Here is a 13804-nt window from a genome sequence, read left to right on the forward strand (position 1 = left end):
TTTTATTTTGAAAGCAAGACCGGGACGTTTTGTAAACGTCCGCAACTAGAAGAGTTGGCACCTTGCGCATGCGTGAGGCATCACGCGACACACAAACAGTGACAGGGACGACGGGAAATGTAGTAAAAACAAGGTTACCCAAAATGCAATAGCATTCGGGAAATACCAGGCGGGGAATAGGAAAAGTAACACCATGCGAGTATTTATCCAGCGACGTTTGGCAGCTTTAACATACTAATAAGAAAAGAAAGGCGTGCGAAAACACAACACTGCAACTGTAGATTACGGGAGCATCATTTGCAGAGGTCGACATTTTTGTTTTGTCTTTTGAGTAAAGGCAAGACCGCGGATTTGGCCCTCACGCGGGCATCCTTCAAAGCTAACTAGCGTGTTAGCTGTGATGCTGTGTTGCTCTCCGAGCGTCTTCATGAATGGCTGAAGTCCAAATCGCCAGTTGGTGTTAGATGTGTGCCTCTTAAGACAAAATGTCTGGCTTTAACTTTGGATCAGGGACTCTTGGTTCCACCCCCGCTGGTGGGGGATTCTCATTTGGGTCCGTAACAAGGTAATGACACATTTCAAATAGCCAACTTGGCTAACGTTAGCATAGCCAGAGGTAACCGGAGCGGTAACAAAACTTGACCGACTTCATAACATTACTTGCGTTTCTGTACGATTTCGTTAGGGGTACATACTTTAATGAAGAACACTAATATGTGACTATCTCAATTTAACGAGAGAGACTGCCAGTAATTTTGAGTTTAAAGTTCTGTCATGTGGGCTTCTCATGATGAGCATTATCAAATTTGGCGTGACATTTGTAGCATAAGGAACTATAGTTATCACAGCTTTCACTTTGATCCACCAGGTTTAACGTTAACAAACTACAGGTTGTCCTGATAATCGTAAGTCTTTTGAGTTTATATAACATGTAAGATGTCGAAGGCAAAAAGTTGCAGCGGCATGTCCTTAAAACTGACGTATTTGAAATTCTGTTAGAACACTTAAACACTTTGCATTACTGTGCTAATGACAGATTACCCCGTTGCATCTCAGGTGGCTACTTGACAGGTATAATGAAAGCATTGATTATATGACTGAATTTACTGCCCTTTGCCTCATCAGTGCACCTGCCGCTGCTGCTGGTGGCTTCTCTATTGGGGGTTTGGGTACAGCAGCCACAACCCTTGCCACCACCACCAGCACCACCCCATCTCTTGGTCTAGGAGGCAGTCTCTTTGGTCAAAAACCTACTGGAGGATTCTCTTTCAACACACCTGCCTCAAGTAATAATTTCACATCAACAAAAACATAAATTCTTGTGTAATTAATATGTCTGCCGGCTGCAACCATGACCTTGTATTATGCTGTGACATTTCTCCCTTTTAGGCGCTGCTGCACCTACTACGGGCCTTACATTAGGTATGTACGTGTTCCTGGGATGTTTTTGAAGTAAGACTTTGAAAAGTTAATGACGACAAATTATAAGCCTGATTTCTACATAAACTTTCTCTTAGGTGCCCCAGCCACTACAGCTGCATCCACTGGCTTCAGCCTTGCCTTCAACAAGCCCACCGCCTCAGCAACACCCTTCTCACTCACCACCTCTTCCACGTCCACATCAGCCCCTCCAGGAGCAGGCTTATCATTTGGCTCTGTCCTGACATCCACAGCTCCACAGCAGCCTGCAGCTGGAGGCTTCACCCTTGGACTTGGTGGCGCAACTACTACCACAGCAGCAGCTTTAACAGGTCCATCACTCGGCGGGAGTCTATTCTCCAACACTTTGGCTGCAGGTGAGACGAAAGCAGACCACAACCACATGCACCAACACGGTGCTAAGAGCTCAGTACAATGGCACAATGTTCATTCATTCATTATCCTTAACCACTTATCTGCACTCGGGTCACGGGGTGCTGGAGCCAATCCCAGCTGACATTGGGCGAGACAATCACACTCATTTACACCTACGGCAATTTAGAGGCACCGATTAAACCTAAGTGCATGTTTTTGGACTGTGGGCGGAAGCCGGAGAACCCGGTGAGAAGCCACACTGACAAAGGGAGAACATGCAAACTCCACACAGAAGATCCGCAGGCCGGAGTCGAACTGGCAACCCTCTTGCTGTGAGGCAAGAGTGCTAACCACTACACCAACAATTTAAATACAATCAAGAATCGTATACAAAGGCAAAGTCAATAATTACTCTCATTAGGGTTTTTTTCTGTGTATGATGGTCTTTGCACAGCACTGTGATTCCTGATTTTTCTGTGAGGACATCATGTTTTCAATTGTTACTGCTGCCATGGTTGTGATTATAACTAAACAGTCATTTAGAAGTTTTTTTTATTCATAATGTTGCAAAGTGTTATAACCTATATTTTGGTGTTGCAGGTTTGGGTCAGACCACTCTTGGAGGAGCAGGTGGGTTAACGTTGGGTTCTCTGTTGGCTACCTCAACAGCAGTATCAGCAGCCCCTGCCCCCAGTATTGGCTTGGGTGGGGTGGACTTCAGCACTTCTTCTGAGAGTAAAAGCGACACATCCTCTGGAGCCAATGCACAGTAAGTCCTGCTGACCAACATATGCATAGTTGTTTACTAAATGAAAATGATAGAAAAGTTCAGAAATGTACATGCTATTATGTATAATACTGTAAAACAAGTGTTTACTGAGAGGTATTTAATGGTTTCTTATCCTGTTAATTTGTACCTGATCAGCAAGGACTATTCAGTTTGTAATATTTATCCTTTTCTCCCTCAGGGACAGCAAAGCTTTAAAAGATGAGAACCTGCCACCAGTTATTTGTCAAGATGTTGAGAATTTCCAGTAAGTGTTGATCATATATTGTCACAGCATTAGTTTCATCAGTAGAATTATTGTTCCAAAGAAGATGTGACTTATTTGGGCCTTGTGTTGTAAACCAGGCAAGGAATATCACAGACTCATAAAGCTATGACTTCTACTTATTAGGTGGAGTTTGGCAATGCATTCCAAACAAGATCAAATTTGGTGTGTCTAGGGGTTTCCCCAAATGCTGGCAAACTGCAATGTAAAAATCCACCATTCGCATTTTATAAAAATGCAATACTAGTACTGGAACTATTACATAACACACAATGTATTGCTGGAAAATATTTTGCCTTGAGTAATTTTCAACTACCTGTCTTCCTCTTTGTTATAGAAAATTTGTCAAAGACCAGAAACAGGTTCAGGAAGACATAAGCAGGATGTCATCTAAGGCCATTTCTAAAGTCCAAGATGACATCAAGAGCCTCAAACAGCTTCTCTCTGTTAGTGCCAGTGGTCTGCAGCGCCAGGCTCTGGCCATCGACAAGCTAAAGCTGGAGACAGCTCAGGTACAAACAGTACATCTGCACACACAAGCATTGTGACAAATACACATGACAGTATGTCTTTCAAGTAGACACATATTGAATGAGTATACTCATTTTTTTATCACTTGCTCTACCAAGATGGATAAGTGGTATTTTTTGATAAATAAATAGCTTCAACAAATTAGGACTTAAAATGAGGGAAACATTTTATCTACATTGTTGACCGTGTCTGTTACTCATACTGCATGGACTGAAACTGGGAGATGCTCTCCAAGAAAGGAATTGCATCCTAAAGATATATTAAAAATGTGTCTTATTACTTCCCATCTCCTTTGTTCTCAAGGAGCTGAAAAATGCTGACATTGCACTGCGTACACAAAAGACTCCCCCTGGACTTCAGCACGAGAACACAGCTCCATCAGAGTAAGTAAGCCACCACATAGTAGTCCTGAAGTAAATCAAAGGGGAATGTGCAGTAGTTCTTACTGCACTAGAGTCTCTCCCTCCATGTTAAACCCTAAGGTGTTTTTTTTAATAATATATATATATATATTTTTTTATCGCATCATGGATTCAACAAAGGTGTAAATATGTGTACATTTCTTGTGTTTAGTTATTTCCGTAGCCTGGTAGAGCAGTTTGAGGTGCAGTTGCAGCAGTACCGACAGCAGATAGAAGAACTTGAGAACCACCTGACAACGCAGAGCAGTGGCTCCCACATCACTCCTCAGGGTAAGAGGGCATATGTAAAGTGTAAAGTGATGATGTTAACTTAAAGCAGCTGCAGACAGTAACAAACAACATTTCTACCTTAAGTTAAATGTTGAAAACAACCTGAAAATGAAAGTGTAAATATAAAGACTTTGTTTCTGGTTTCTGATTTACTGAGGATTATTTCTTATTCTTTCACCTTTTTATTAACTCACACCATACCGTGCGCTAAGATTATGATATTGTGTATGTTTCTGCTTCCAGACCTGACCTTGGCCATGCAGAAGTTGTATCAGACATTTGTTGCACAGGCCGCCCAGCTCCAGTCTGTTCACGAGAATGTCAAGGTCAGCCCTTTTCCTCTGGCTTTGTCTCAAAATGATTCCTTTAAAGCATTATTTTGAAAATGTGTTTAATAATACCTAAGGCGTGTGTGATAAGGCATATATCATGTTGACAATTTTGATAAAATTATCATGTTATAGTCTTAAAAGATGATTTTGTCCAGATTCTAAGCAGATTGTTACTAAAATAATTTGAACACATATTAATTTAATTCTTATTTTGTCCGTCCCATTGTTTACCTCTGACATTGTAGATCTTGAAGCACCAGTACCTTTCCTACCGTCGGGCCTTCCTGGAGGACTCGACAGACGTCTTTGAGTCCAAACGGGCATCTAACAGGAAGTGGCAGAGTACGCCACGAGTCACGACCGGACCTGCCCCATTCTCCAGCGTGCCCAATGCTGCAGCGGTTGCCATGGCAGCTACGTTGACCCAGCAACAGCAGCCAACTCCAGGTCTGACTGCCTACAAGTTCTAGAAAGTTTTCCTCCTCACCTTTAAAATACAAGAGGGAGAGGAGAGACAAATGTTTTGGAAAGGACAGGATACGTGTTTTTGTTTTTGTTTTCTTTTTTCTTTTTTAATGAGGCAATTGTGGGAGTGGAAGGTCTAAAGGGGACGGGAGGATGATTAGAAACAATAATAATAAAAAAAAGCATTAGCTGGTGCCAAGCTATTGTGTCTGCACTTTCTCTAATGAAAGAACAACTACAGAAAGATGGAGAAAGGGAGAGATAAGAGAAATGCTAAACTCCAACAAGAAACCTTTGTGCTGCCTTACCATCTTGTCATACAAACACTTACAGTAATACCAAGGATACAATAACCTACATCACCTATTTTTTCTCTTTCTCTCTGTGCCATCTAATAGGATGTTAGAGCAGGTATATGACATTGTTGAAGAATTATGTGGCAGAAAGTCCAGCTATCTCGATTTTTTTAACTTGAACCTTGCTGTTATAATTCAAACTTTTACATTTTTCTTTGAGTTAGGTCTCTCTTTTATTTAATGGGTGCTTGAAATGAGCCTACTCAATGAAAGTTGTTAGGTGATGGGGTTAGAAGCATTAGACACTTGCTTTGTGATTTAGATATTCTTGGCAAACATTCTCTGAATGATGAGTCACCCAGGCATCTTTTTTTCTGGATGATCAGTTGCTGTTTAAGTGATCAAATTATTATAATGTAGCTCCTACTCTCTTCAGTCCAACTATTAAGAGATCTCTTCGATGTAGGGAAGCTCCAAATGATTAGATGCCAAATGACATCCGCTTACTTCACTGAAAATACAGTCTTGGACATTTTAAGAACAATATTTATACTGAAGCGTGAAGTTTCTCTTGTTCAACCATACACGGTATAACTAAACTAAGACCTACACTAACTTGTATTTTAAAGAGCCAGTCCTATTTATTAATAAAAAAAAATGTAAGATATATTCCTTAACTATCACCACATGTTAAATTCTTTCCATTGCCTGCCAGTAAAAATATAAATATTTATAAAGATTCTACACAGTATTAATATCCAGCATAAGCAGACAGATAAGGATGGATCTTTTTACTACACATACTGCTTTCTCATAGATCAATGTCAGAGGTGTGTTGGCAAATTTGTATTTTTTAGGGATTGGTGATATCCCAAAAATACTTAAATAAGCCTGTACATTAATGCTTTAAAAACCTAATCAACCAGGTCATATTGTTTCAGTCACTTCATCACTAAATGCCACAGAAATTCACTTTTATCAAACATTTTACAACTATGTTAAGAGTAGTGTCCATAATAGTTATTGCCGCATCTCAGAGATGTTAAACAAATGTTCAGCCTTTTTTGTAGGCTTTGATTTGTAGGCCATTTTATTGGCATATTATCAGGGCACTCACTTACTATGAACAAACTAAGCTACTATGTATATTAGCATGTTTCTGCTGTCTTTTTTTCCTTGTAAAATATCGTAAGATGTAATTCAAAACTTTGAAAGCAATATTTTAATTGGATGGAGATGGAAAGGCAGCATGAATTAAACTTCCTCACATGGGAAATTCCAGAAACTCCAGCTTAAGTCTGGTTTCGTTTGCAAATTTCTGCTGCCTCCTTTCCACAAATATCATCAAATTTGCTCAGACTGCCATCAGATCCAATAATCACCAGTTGTTACCCAGACAATGAATGTGGCATATATTTCAGTTTAATAATATTTGAACATTCACATATATTTGATCTCTTAGCAGGACATGCAGGAGCTCTTCAGATTAAGCATCTAGCCTTTTGAAGTATGTGCCAAGTAGGGATGGGACTGTTTTACCAATCCATTGCTTAACCCAATTTGCGGAAAAAGAAGCCTGACACTAACTAGCCCCGTTGAAATCCACTTGTGTGGTGAAAGTGCACATTACCTTGGTGCCTGGTGAAATTTTTTTTTGTGATGCTTTTTATTTTTTATTTTGTATAAAGCCAAATCAGTTTCTAATCATTTGTTTGATAATGTGACCCTCTGGGTATGCTAGCTGTCTAAAAAGGCTGCATTGCGCTGTAATTTATTTCTAACTCGCAGCTTTGCAAGTCTGTTAATCCCAGAGTTTGGTACTAGGTTACAAGATTGTGTTTTTTAATGTCAATGATATTAAGCAAAGATCCCATCCCTATTGCCAAATAGTGTTTATTTACTAGTATTTTACTCATTTCATTGACTAAGCCTAATCACATGTGGTTGTCTTGGCCTCTTCAGTATTTATTTGCCTATTTATTTTTTGTTTATTTGTGTGACTTAGTCTGTAATTGGATTGGCACAGTGGCATGTGGCCAGTATCACAGCACTTGGAACACTAGCCGTGCAGCTGGGTGGCGCTTAATTCAGGCAGAATCTTGTTTGACCCATATACTTGTCGGTGCGGTGGTTGATCGTGTAGGCCGATTGCTTTCCTCAATGGACATAAGATGAAAGGTGCCAAAAGACTCAGGACTGAAATATAAACTAATTACCTGAACTCTACATTTAAACTAAGATATTGTCTTTCCATTACTGCGCTTACTAGCGAGGCTGATGGCCTTCTTAAAAAATCCCTGGTCTTTGTCACTTACTGCTGGCCTTAATGAACGGTGTGCTCAGTGTTGGGATACAAGCAAGTGTTGTGAACAAAGAGCTGAAGTTGACGTTGCAATGAAGGTTAATTTACAAAAATAGTCTAATACTACATTTGGTTGGTTTGGTCGAATGAAACTATACTACTGTTACTTGAGTTGAGCTATTACACCTAAGGGCTATTGTCAGCATAACGAGGCTGGTTCATTTCACATTCAGTTCAATTAAATGAAAATGTAAAAGTGCTGTTAACAAGTTGTAATTTCAGGTATTTTATCCAAGGTGGTGGTACTTTGTATGGACCTTTGCCAAGACAAGTTTCTGAGAAACTTGTGCGGAAAATCTACTTTCTCGATAGTTTGAATTAATTCATTGAGTCCAATTTGTTCAGTATTTAAGAAGAGAAGATTAATTTTTGCTGCTCACACTGGTCTTTCTGTACCAGTAAGATACATTGGTGCCAAACAAAACAGACTGATCAGTGTTGTCAGATTGTATGTTCGAATTTATTACATGGGGTGTTGTTTCCCACCATTTTATGAAAGGACTCACTTTCATTGAGATACCGGTGAGAGGAGAGCACAGCGTTTTTGGCACTCAGAAGAGTGAGGACAAAACAAATGTTTAGTGTGTTGTGATATAAAACCGGTCAATTCACTCTCCAGCAGTTATCTGTATATTGCTGCTAGTTGTAGTGGTGCTCGTTGAATTCAACATTGTTAATTCTTTCTTAATTTAGAATTTGTGTGTTAACAGAGAAACTGCTGCTTTGGAAATTCCAGTCCTTTTGTTGAACAACTCCGAGCTCGACGTCTATTAGCTAGATTCCCAAGTTTGACTTTGATGTAATTTAGCTTACACTTTAACATATTGTCTTCCACATCTCTACAGACGTACTTGGCACAATAATGATTTTTAAATTATGTGATAATTATTAGGCTGTCAAAGCTGATTGGCCAAGAAGGTAATAGTGGTTATTAAACCACATTATTCCTGTATGTAAGGGATCTTCTCAATATCTGTCAGTAATATGTATGCAAATGCTGACTGCTTTATTTTATTGAATGCCATTAAAACAGCAGGGGTGATCCCATTTACCTCTTTGTTTTTTAAGTGAAGGAATTAAAATGTGAATTTTTTTTTTGGGGGGGGGGGTGTTTGGCATACTAATAATGCCTCAATTTGCCTACAGTGCTCAACTCAACCTACGTTATTATGAAAGTCATTCATGATTCAGAATTGTCTAAATGGTCTCTTACTTTTTCTGTGTGATGTCAAACTCCTTCACAACAGTTCCCTAGAAATAGACCCGATTAGTCAAAAACCAGTCTGGTCTTTTGAGTTGTTGGCTGTCACACGAATGTTCTTATTCTCTCTTAATCATTTCTTTTTGACCATTTCTCATATGCTTAGATTATGCTCTTTTTTGGTAGTGGTTTTTCGATAAATGGCTTCCAAGAGGTACTATTGCAGGTTGTGTTTTGGGGGGGACTTTTTGATCTCTGACAAGCTATACATTTGCCAGTGTTTATCTGAAAATTAGACTGAATCTTATACAATATGTTAACCAGTCACCTCACCTAAGTCAGACTCGGTCCAGCAAAGAAAAGTGTTTGTAGCCTGTAATCATGTGCAGTTTTTGTGTTTAGAAAAGAACCTCCAAGAATTTGGCTATTATTTGATTATTGATAAAATGCACTGGTGAAGTATACAAACGCAAACCACAAAGGTCATTCAATTCCTTTTGGAATGATGGCCTGAAACTTGACTACATTGACATCCACAGGCAAACTGTAACATATCACTGATTGTCCTTTATTTGACCAGTTTACACTGAGGCAGCCATAGATGCCAAATTCACATTTCTTATCTAAATCTCGAGTGTTTTTACTTGTAGATGAATGTGTTTAAACTTATATAACCAATGCCTGTTGATACAGTATATTTAATATATAATATGGTGTGCCTTTTAAGCTATATTCAATATTGTGTGATGCTTTTTTTTTTTGGCGTATGCTAGTTCATTCACTCTCAGAAATCTTGAAAATTTGGAAACTTGTCAAATGCAGTAGCAGTTAGCAATTAACAATCAATTCTGTTCTAAACTGTTTGTTTGTGTTTTATGTAAGTGGAATTGCATATTAAATTGACAATAAATCAATTTTTAAACAAAGAAACGTTTGTCCTTGTTTCTTTTCGACTGAAGTTGCTTTAACGATGCAGAATAATTGGAAGCCTTACAAAATTTGATTACATAAGAAAAAAAAAGAAAATTGCATAGAGGAAAAAAAGACAAGTTTCTGAGTGAAAGAACTAGCAACATTTTTCAGTTTGTCAGCACTGGGAATTGTATTACTATGTTATGGTTTAAAACCTTTTGTAACTATAAGTTTCTGCAGTTATATTGAAGTATTATATTTCTAAAGCACCATATGTATAGAGTAATCACTTAATTGCTGCAATATTGTGTCTCTACAACCACAATGTTAGATATATATAATATATTACACAGATGTTCTGTTTTTTATAGATGCATTTATAAGCATACATATTTAGGATTTTATTTGATACAAAGGCATATTTTCAAAGTGAAAAGGAAGTAAGTTTTATGTGACAGCAGTGCAAGTCACAGAAAATGTAATGTTTCCTTGTTAAAGTGAATGATCTTACAACTTTTTTTTCTATCAAAGGAGTTGAGCATAATTCATCTCACAGTACTCATTCAGAGGAGTAAAGCATATGCTCTCTCTGTGCCTTAGGGACCCAGGCACCCTTGGGGGCAGGGTTCGGAAACCCCTTTGCCTCGGCAGTGGGCACTAGCTTGGGCTCTTCTACCCTTGGAGGTATTACCTCTGCCTTTTTGTAAAATGAATATTCCCTTTTGTTTTGCCCTTTCCTTGTAGTCTACCATTTCCCTAATGCTTCCTAGCTTTTGCCAATCAGCCTTTTTGTTTGAGGTCTTTGTGTTCTCCTGTATAAAAGTAGTTGTAGGCAGTGTGTATGTGTCTGAGAGAGTGGTGCAGTTAAAGCTTGGCTAAGTATTTTTCTGTCCTTCCTTGAGCAAGAGGTTAAGTGCGTTCACACCACAAGAAAACCGAGCAACCATTTCCCACAGGTCACTGTACCTTTACATGTGACAACTTTTTTCCTCAATGAGGAGAGATGTGGCCAAAGAAATTCACCAGTCTGTTAAAATAATGTTCTACCTTTGGATATGAACTGGTAAATCCACTTGGCCACAACAGCCAGTTAAAAGTAACTTGGCGGTGTGGGAAGAAGTGGTCTGAACGCACACCAAGTTGGTGTGTTCCCTTGTAGTTGGTGTGTTTGGTAAAAATCTTTCTCATGTTGTTTTTCTCCCTTTGGCCTTTGCTTTGCCATGCAGTGTACTAAGTACTGTTTTGTTCTGCAGTCTGTCAGAAGTTAAACTGTGTGTAGTGCTCCATTGATTAGATGGCATTTGTGTTGCATACAGGTGTTTCTCTGTCAAATCAGATAGAGGTTTACATTTTAGACTTTGTTCAAACTTAACATACTATTAGACACCAAAAAGTAAATTCTGAGGAATATTTCTGCTGCATTTTGAGAATTGCATAATTTATAGCCCCTTTGTTGTCTTGCACCCTAAATAAAGTTTTATACAGGAAGCTATATTTAGGGATCAATATCTTTAGAGGGTCATGAAATTTGGTAGGGGCACAGACAAAACAAACGGCATACAACTTACCCAAATAATTGTAAGGCAAAAGCAGATGTCATTACTGGCCCTTTAAATAGAAAAAGTGCATTATGGGTGTTTTTCTTGGCCACAGAATTTTCCCTAAAGTACAGTACTGTGCAAAAGTCTTAGGCAGGTGTGAAAAAATGCCTATTTTTTTTCTTCTGTTCACTCACTTTGCATTTTGTTAATTGATAAAAGATTAACTATTAACATTTCTAATTTTGAAAGCATTCTTGTTTAACAGCATTTTTTTCACACCTGTCTCAGACTTTTGCACAGTACTGTACTGGATAAAAGTACTTGATTGATGTAATACCAAATTTAAGGGGCTCTAACATGAACAGAATCTGCTATATGGCAATTATGACAAGCCAAGGTTACAATTTGTTGAGTCTTATGTTTTGGTCTAGAATAAACAAAATTTTTTGAACAAAATCCAAAATGTAAACAAAAACTTCTCACTGATTTGACACAAAATGATCCAAATACTTTGGCCAATGCCACCCTGTGTGTACTCCTGAGCCATCGCTCCTTGTGTTCATTCCTAGTTTAGGCTGTGTGCTTAGCCCAAACTGACTTCCATGTCACTCTCTCCTACAGGTTTTGGTGGTGGGCCAGGATTTGGTGGGGTGGGGACTGGGGGGTCTTCTTTTGCCTTCTCAACCACCAGTAAGCCCACAGGAGGCAGTCTGAGTGCAGGTACATGCATACTGTATATAGCCCCCTCACACCGGCCCCCCAAAAATGACAGTATGACTAGGGTCTGAGTAGGCTTGTGTTTGCAAGTGTACTTCCAAAATTGAGATATTTCTCTGAACATTTGTCATCAAAAGCAGTTGGACAAAAATACCTGTATACATATTGTCAAGCTACTCAGACTCATGTGCAGATACTGAATAAAAGGTTTCTCTGGTTTCCTCTCTGGTGTAAGTAGGCTTTGGGACAGTATTATCCTTCTATAGTCTTGTAAGCCTTTTATGCAAGTGTGCTGGCAGTTTGGCTACACATTTTGGGATATGGGGTTTTACACCAGGTGGGCAAAATCTGTTCACAACTTAACAGATGTTGTCCATTTGAAATACAGATGCCATCTTTTTGAATCCACTATTTCCATCTTTACTTTTGTTGTCTCTAACATTTGTTATGTTTTCTCTCTTTCTTGTTTGTCCTGTATCCCCTTTCTCTCTCTTGCTTTTCTAGGTTTTGGTGGCAGCAGCAGCTCAGGGTTCAACTTTAGTAACCCTGGCATCAACCCATCGGCTGGCCTGACATTTGGCGTTTCTAACCAAGCTGCTGCAGGCTTCGGCGCAGCACCCCTTCTCCAGCTCAAGAAACCCCCTGCTGGTAATAAAAGGGGCAAGAGATAGAACCAAGGAAAAACAAAGCCCTGTGACTGACCAGCTGACTAGCTTGGGGTTTGTAGCGAGGAAGGCCTGGTCTCCCAGAAGCATATATGTGCTATAATAATCTTTATCCAACTACAGTTCAAAGATCTGAGGATGATCAGGGCTAGGATTGAATCCACCATAAAACCAGAACAGGATCCAATTTTACAATCACATGGAGATATAATTTACTTAATAAACTTTGAAATAATGAAAATCCCATTGACCAAACAATAAGCATCTTTCTATCACAAATTGGTCTGTATTGTCCACTGATTTTATTCAATTTAATTTGATTCTAAATTGCCAAGTCCTGAGCCAATGTTAACGGTCACCAACTCTAAATCAATGTAGTAGACAGTAGAGTGTATGGAAGGTTACAAATTGTGTTTGAATCATTTTAAACATGAGTTTGCTTATACGCATTGACTCAAAATGCTGCCTGTACACTATAATCTATAGCGCTGCAATGCTTTTGGGAATGCCAGCCATGGACAGAGCTGGGTCAATTACAAATTGTTCAGTTACCTGTGAGGAATTGCTTTTGTCTGAATATTGTACGAGATCGATGTGTTTTTGTGCTTTGAGGTGGACAGTGCAGTCGATTCCATGGTGTTACACAAACTGTCAATCGCATAACTGCACTTGAACATCTCTCAAATGATGACTTGGCCCAAGTCTCGTCCAGGGAAGGGTAACATAAGGTAAAGGGAAAGAAGCTTATGAGGTAATAGTTGGTTTGGAACAGTGTAGTCCCTGACCGAAGGTGTCAGTGGGGAGAATTATCTGATCCTAGATAGTTTTATAGGCACAGGAGAGTGTCCAGGGTGGGTTTTTGGGGAAGCACAGTTTTATTTTTGTATCAAGTGGACAATGAGATGACATTCGGGAGGGGTTAAAGGGGACTAGAACCATGAGATAGTCCATTATCTAGTCCACATAACGTGTTGTTTTGCGAGTCCATCCTTATCATTGTTTAATAATTACTTTTTAGACACATTTAGTTTGCCCCAATGTAAGACCTCGGGAGAGGAAACGCTGTGCTGTTTGTATTACATGGCTCCCCATAAATGTTAAGTTAGTTGAATCTGAAAGGGATTTCACAAGCAGATTCTACCAGCTCAACTTATACATGTGCTTGAAAATAAATTGCACATGCAAGTGTATATGACCTGACATTGATTGTGTGAATGTGCATGTGTGCCTATTGCACAAGTATG

General features: G+C 39.1%; 1 protein-coding gene across 3 annotated transcripts; it reads left to right on the forward strand.

The window, feature by feature from the left end:
- Window positions 1–155: 155 nt before the first annotated feature.
- On the forward strand, window positions 156–12888 carry nup58 (nucleoporin 58). Of its 3 annotated transcripts, XM_059326720.1 has the most exons (14): window positions 156–565; window positions 1126–1286; window positions 1390–1422; window positions 1518–1796; window positions 2395–2563; window positions 2763–2828; window positions 3184–3358; window positions 3681–3760; window positions 3951–4069; window positions 4313–4395; window positions 4647–4848; window positions 10238–10321; window positions 11800–11898; window positions 12400–12888. In XM_059326720.1, the coding sequence occupies exons 1-14, from the start codon at window positions 486–488 to the stop codon at window positions 12564–12566; spliced, it is 1797 nt and encodes a 598-aa protein (XP_059182703.1). In that variant the 5' UTR covers window positions 156–485; the 3' UTR covers window positions 12567–12888. The 3 variants fall into 3 exon arrangements, with proteins under 3 accessions (XP_059182703.1, XP_059182704.1, XP_059182705.1); XM_059326721.1 differs by lacking the exon at window positions 11800–11898 and having other exon boundaries at window positions 157–565; XM_059326722.1 differs by lacking the exons at window positions 10238–10321; window positions 11800–11898 and having other exon boundaries at window positions 157–565.
- The last annotated feature ends 916 nt before the right edge of the window (window positions 12889–13804 follow it).

This window comes from Centropristis striata, chromosome 23, assembly GCF_030273125.1.
Source record: "Centropristis striata isolate RG_2023a ecotype Rhode Island chromosome 23, C.striata_1.0, whole genome shotgun sequence".
NCBI classification, from domain to species: Eukaryota; Metazoa; Chordata; class Actinopteri; order Perciformes; family Serranidae; genus Centropristis; species Centropristis striata.

Excerpts from the sequence above, each read along its gene's own strand:
- nup58 (XM_059326720.1), top strand. The coding sequence starts at position 486 with ATGTCTGGCTTTAACTTTGGATCAGGGACTCTTGGTTCCACCCCCGCT. Across the intron at positions 3,761-3,950 it reads GAGAACACAGCTCCATCAGA|TTATTTCCGTAGCCTGGTAG; the intron begins GTAAGTAAGCCA and ends TCTTGTGTTTAG. Across the intron at positions 4,070-4,312 it reads CTCCCACATCACTCCTCAGG|ACCTGACCTTGGCCATGCAG; the intron begins GTAAGAGGGCAT and ends TTCTGCTTCCAG.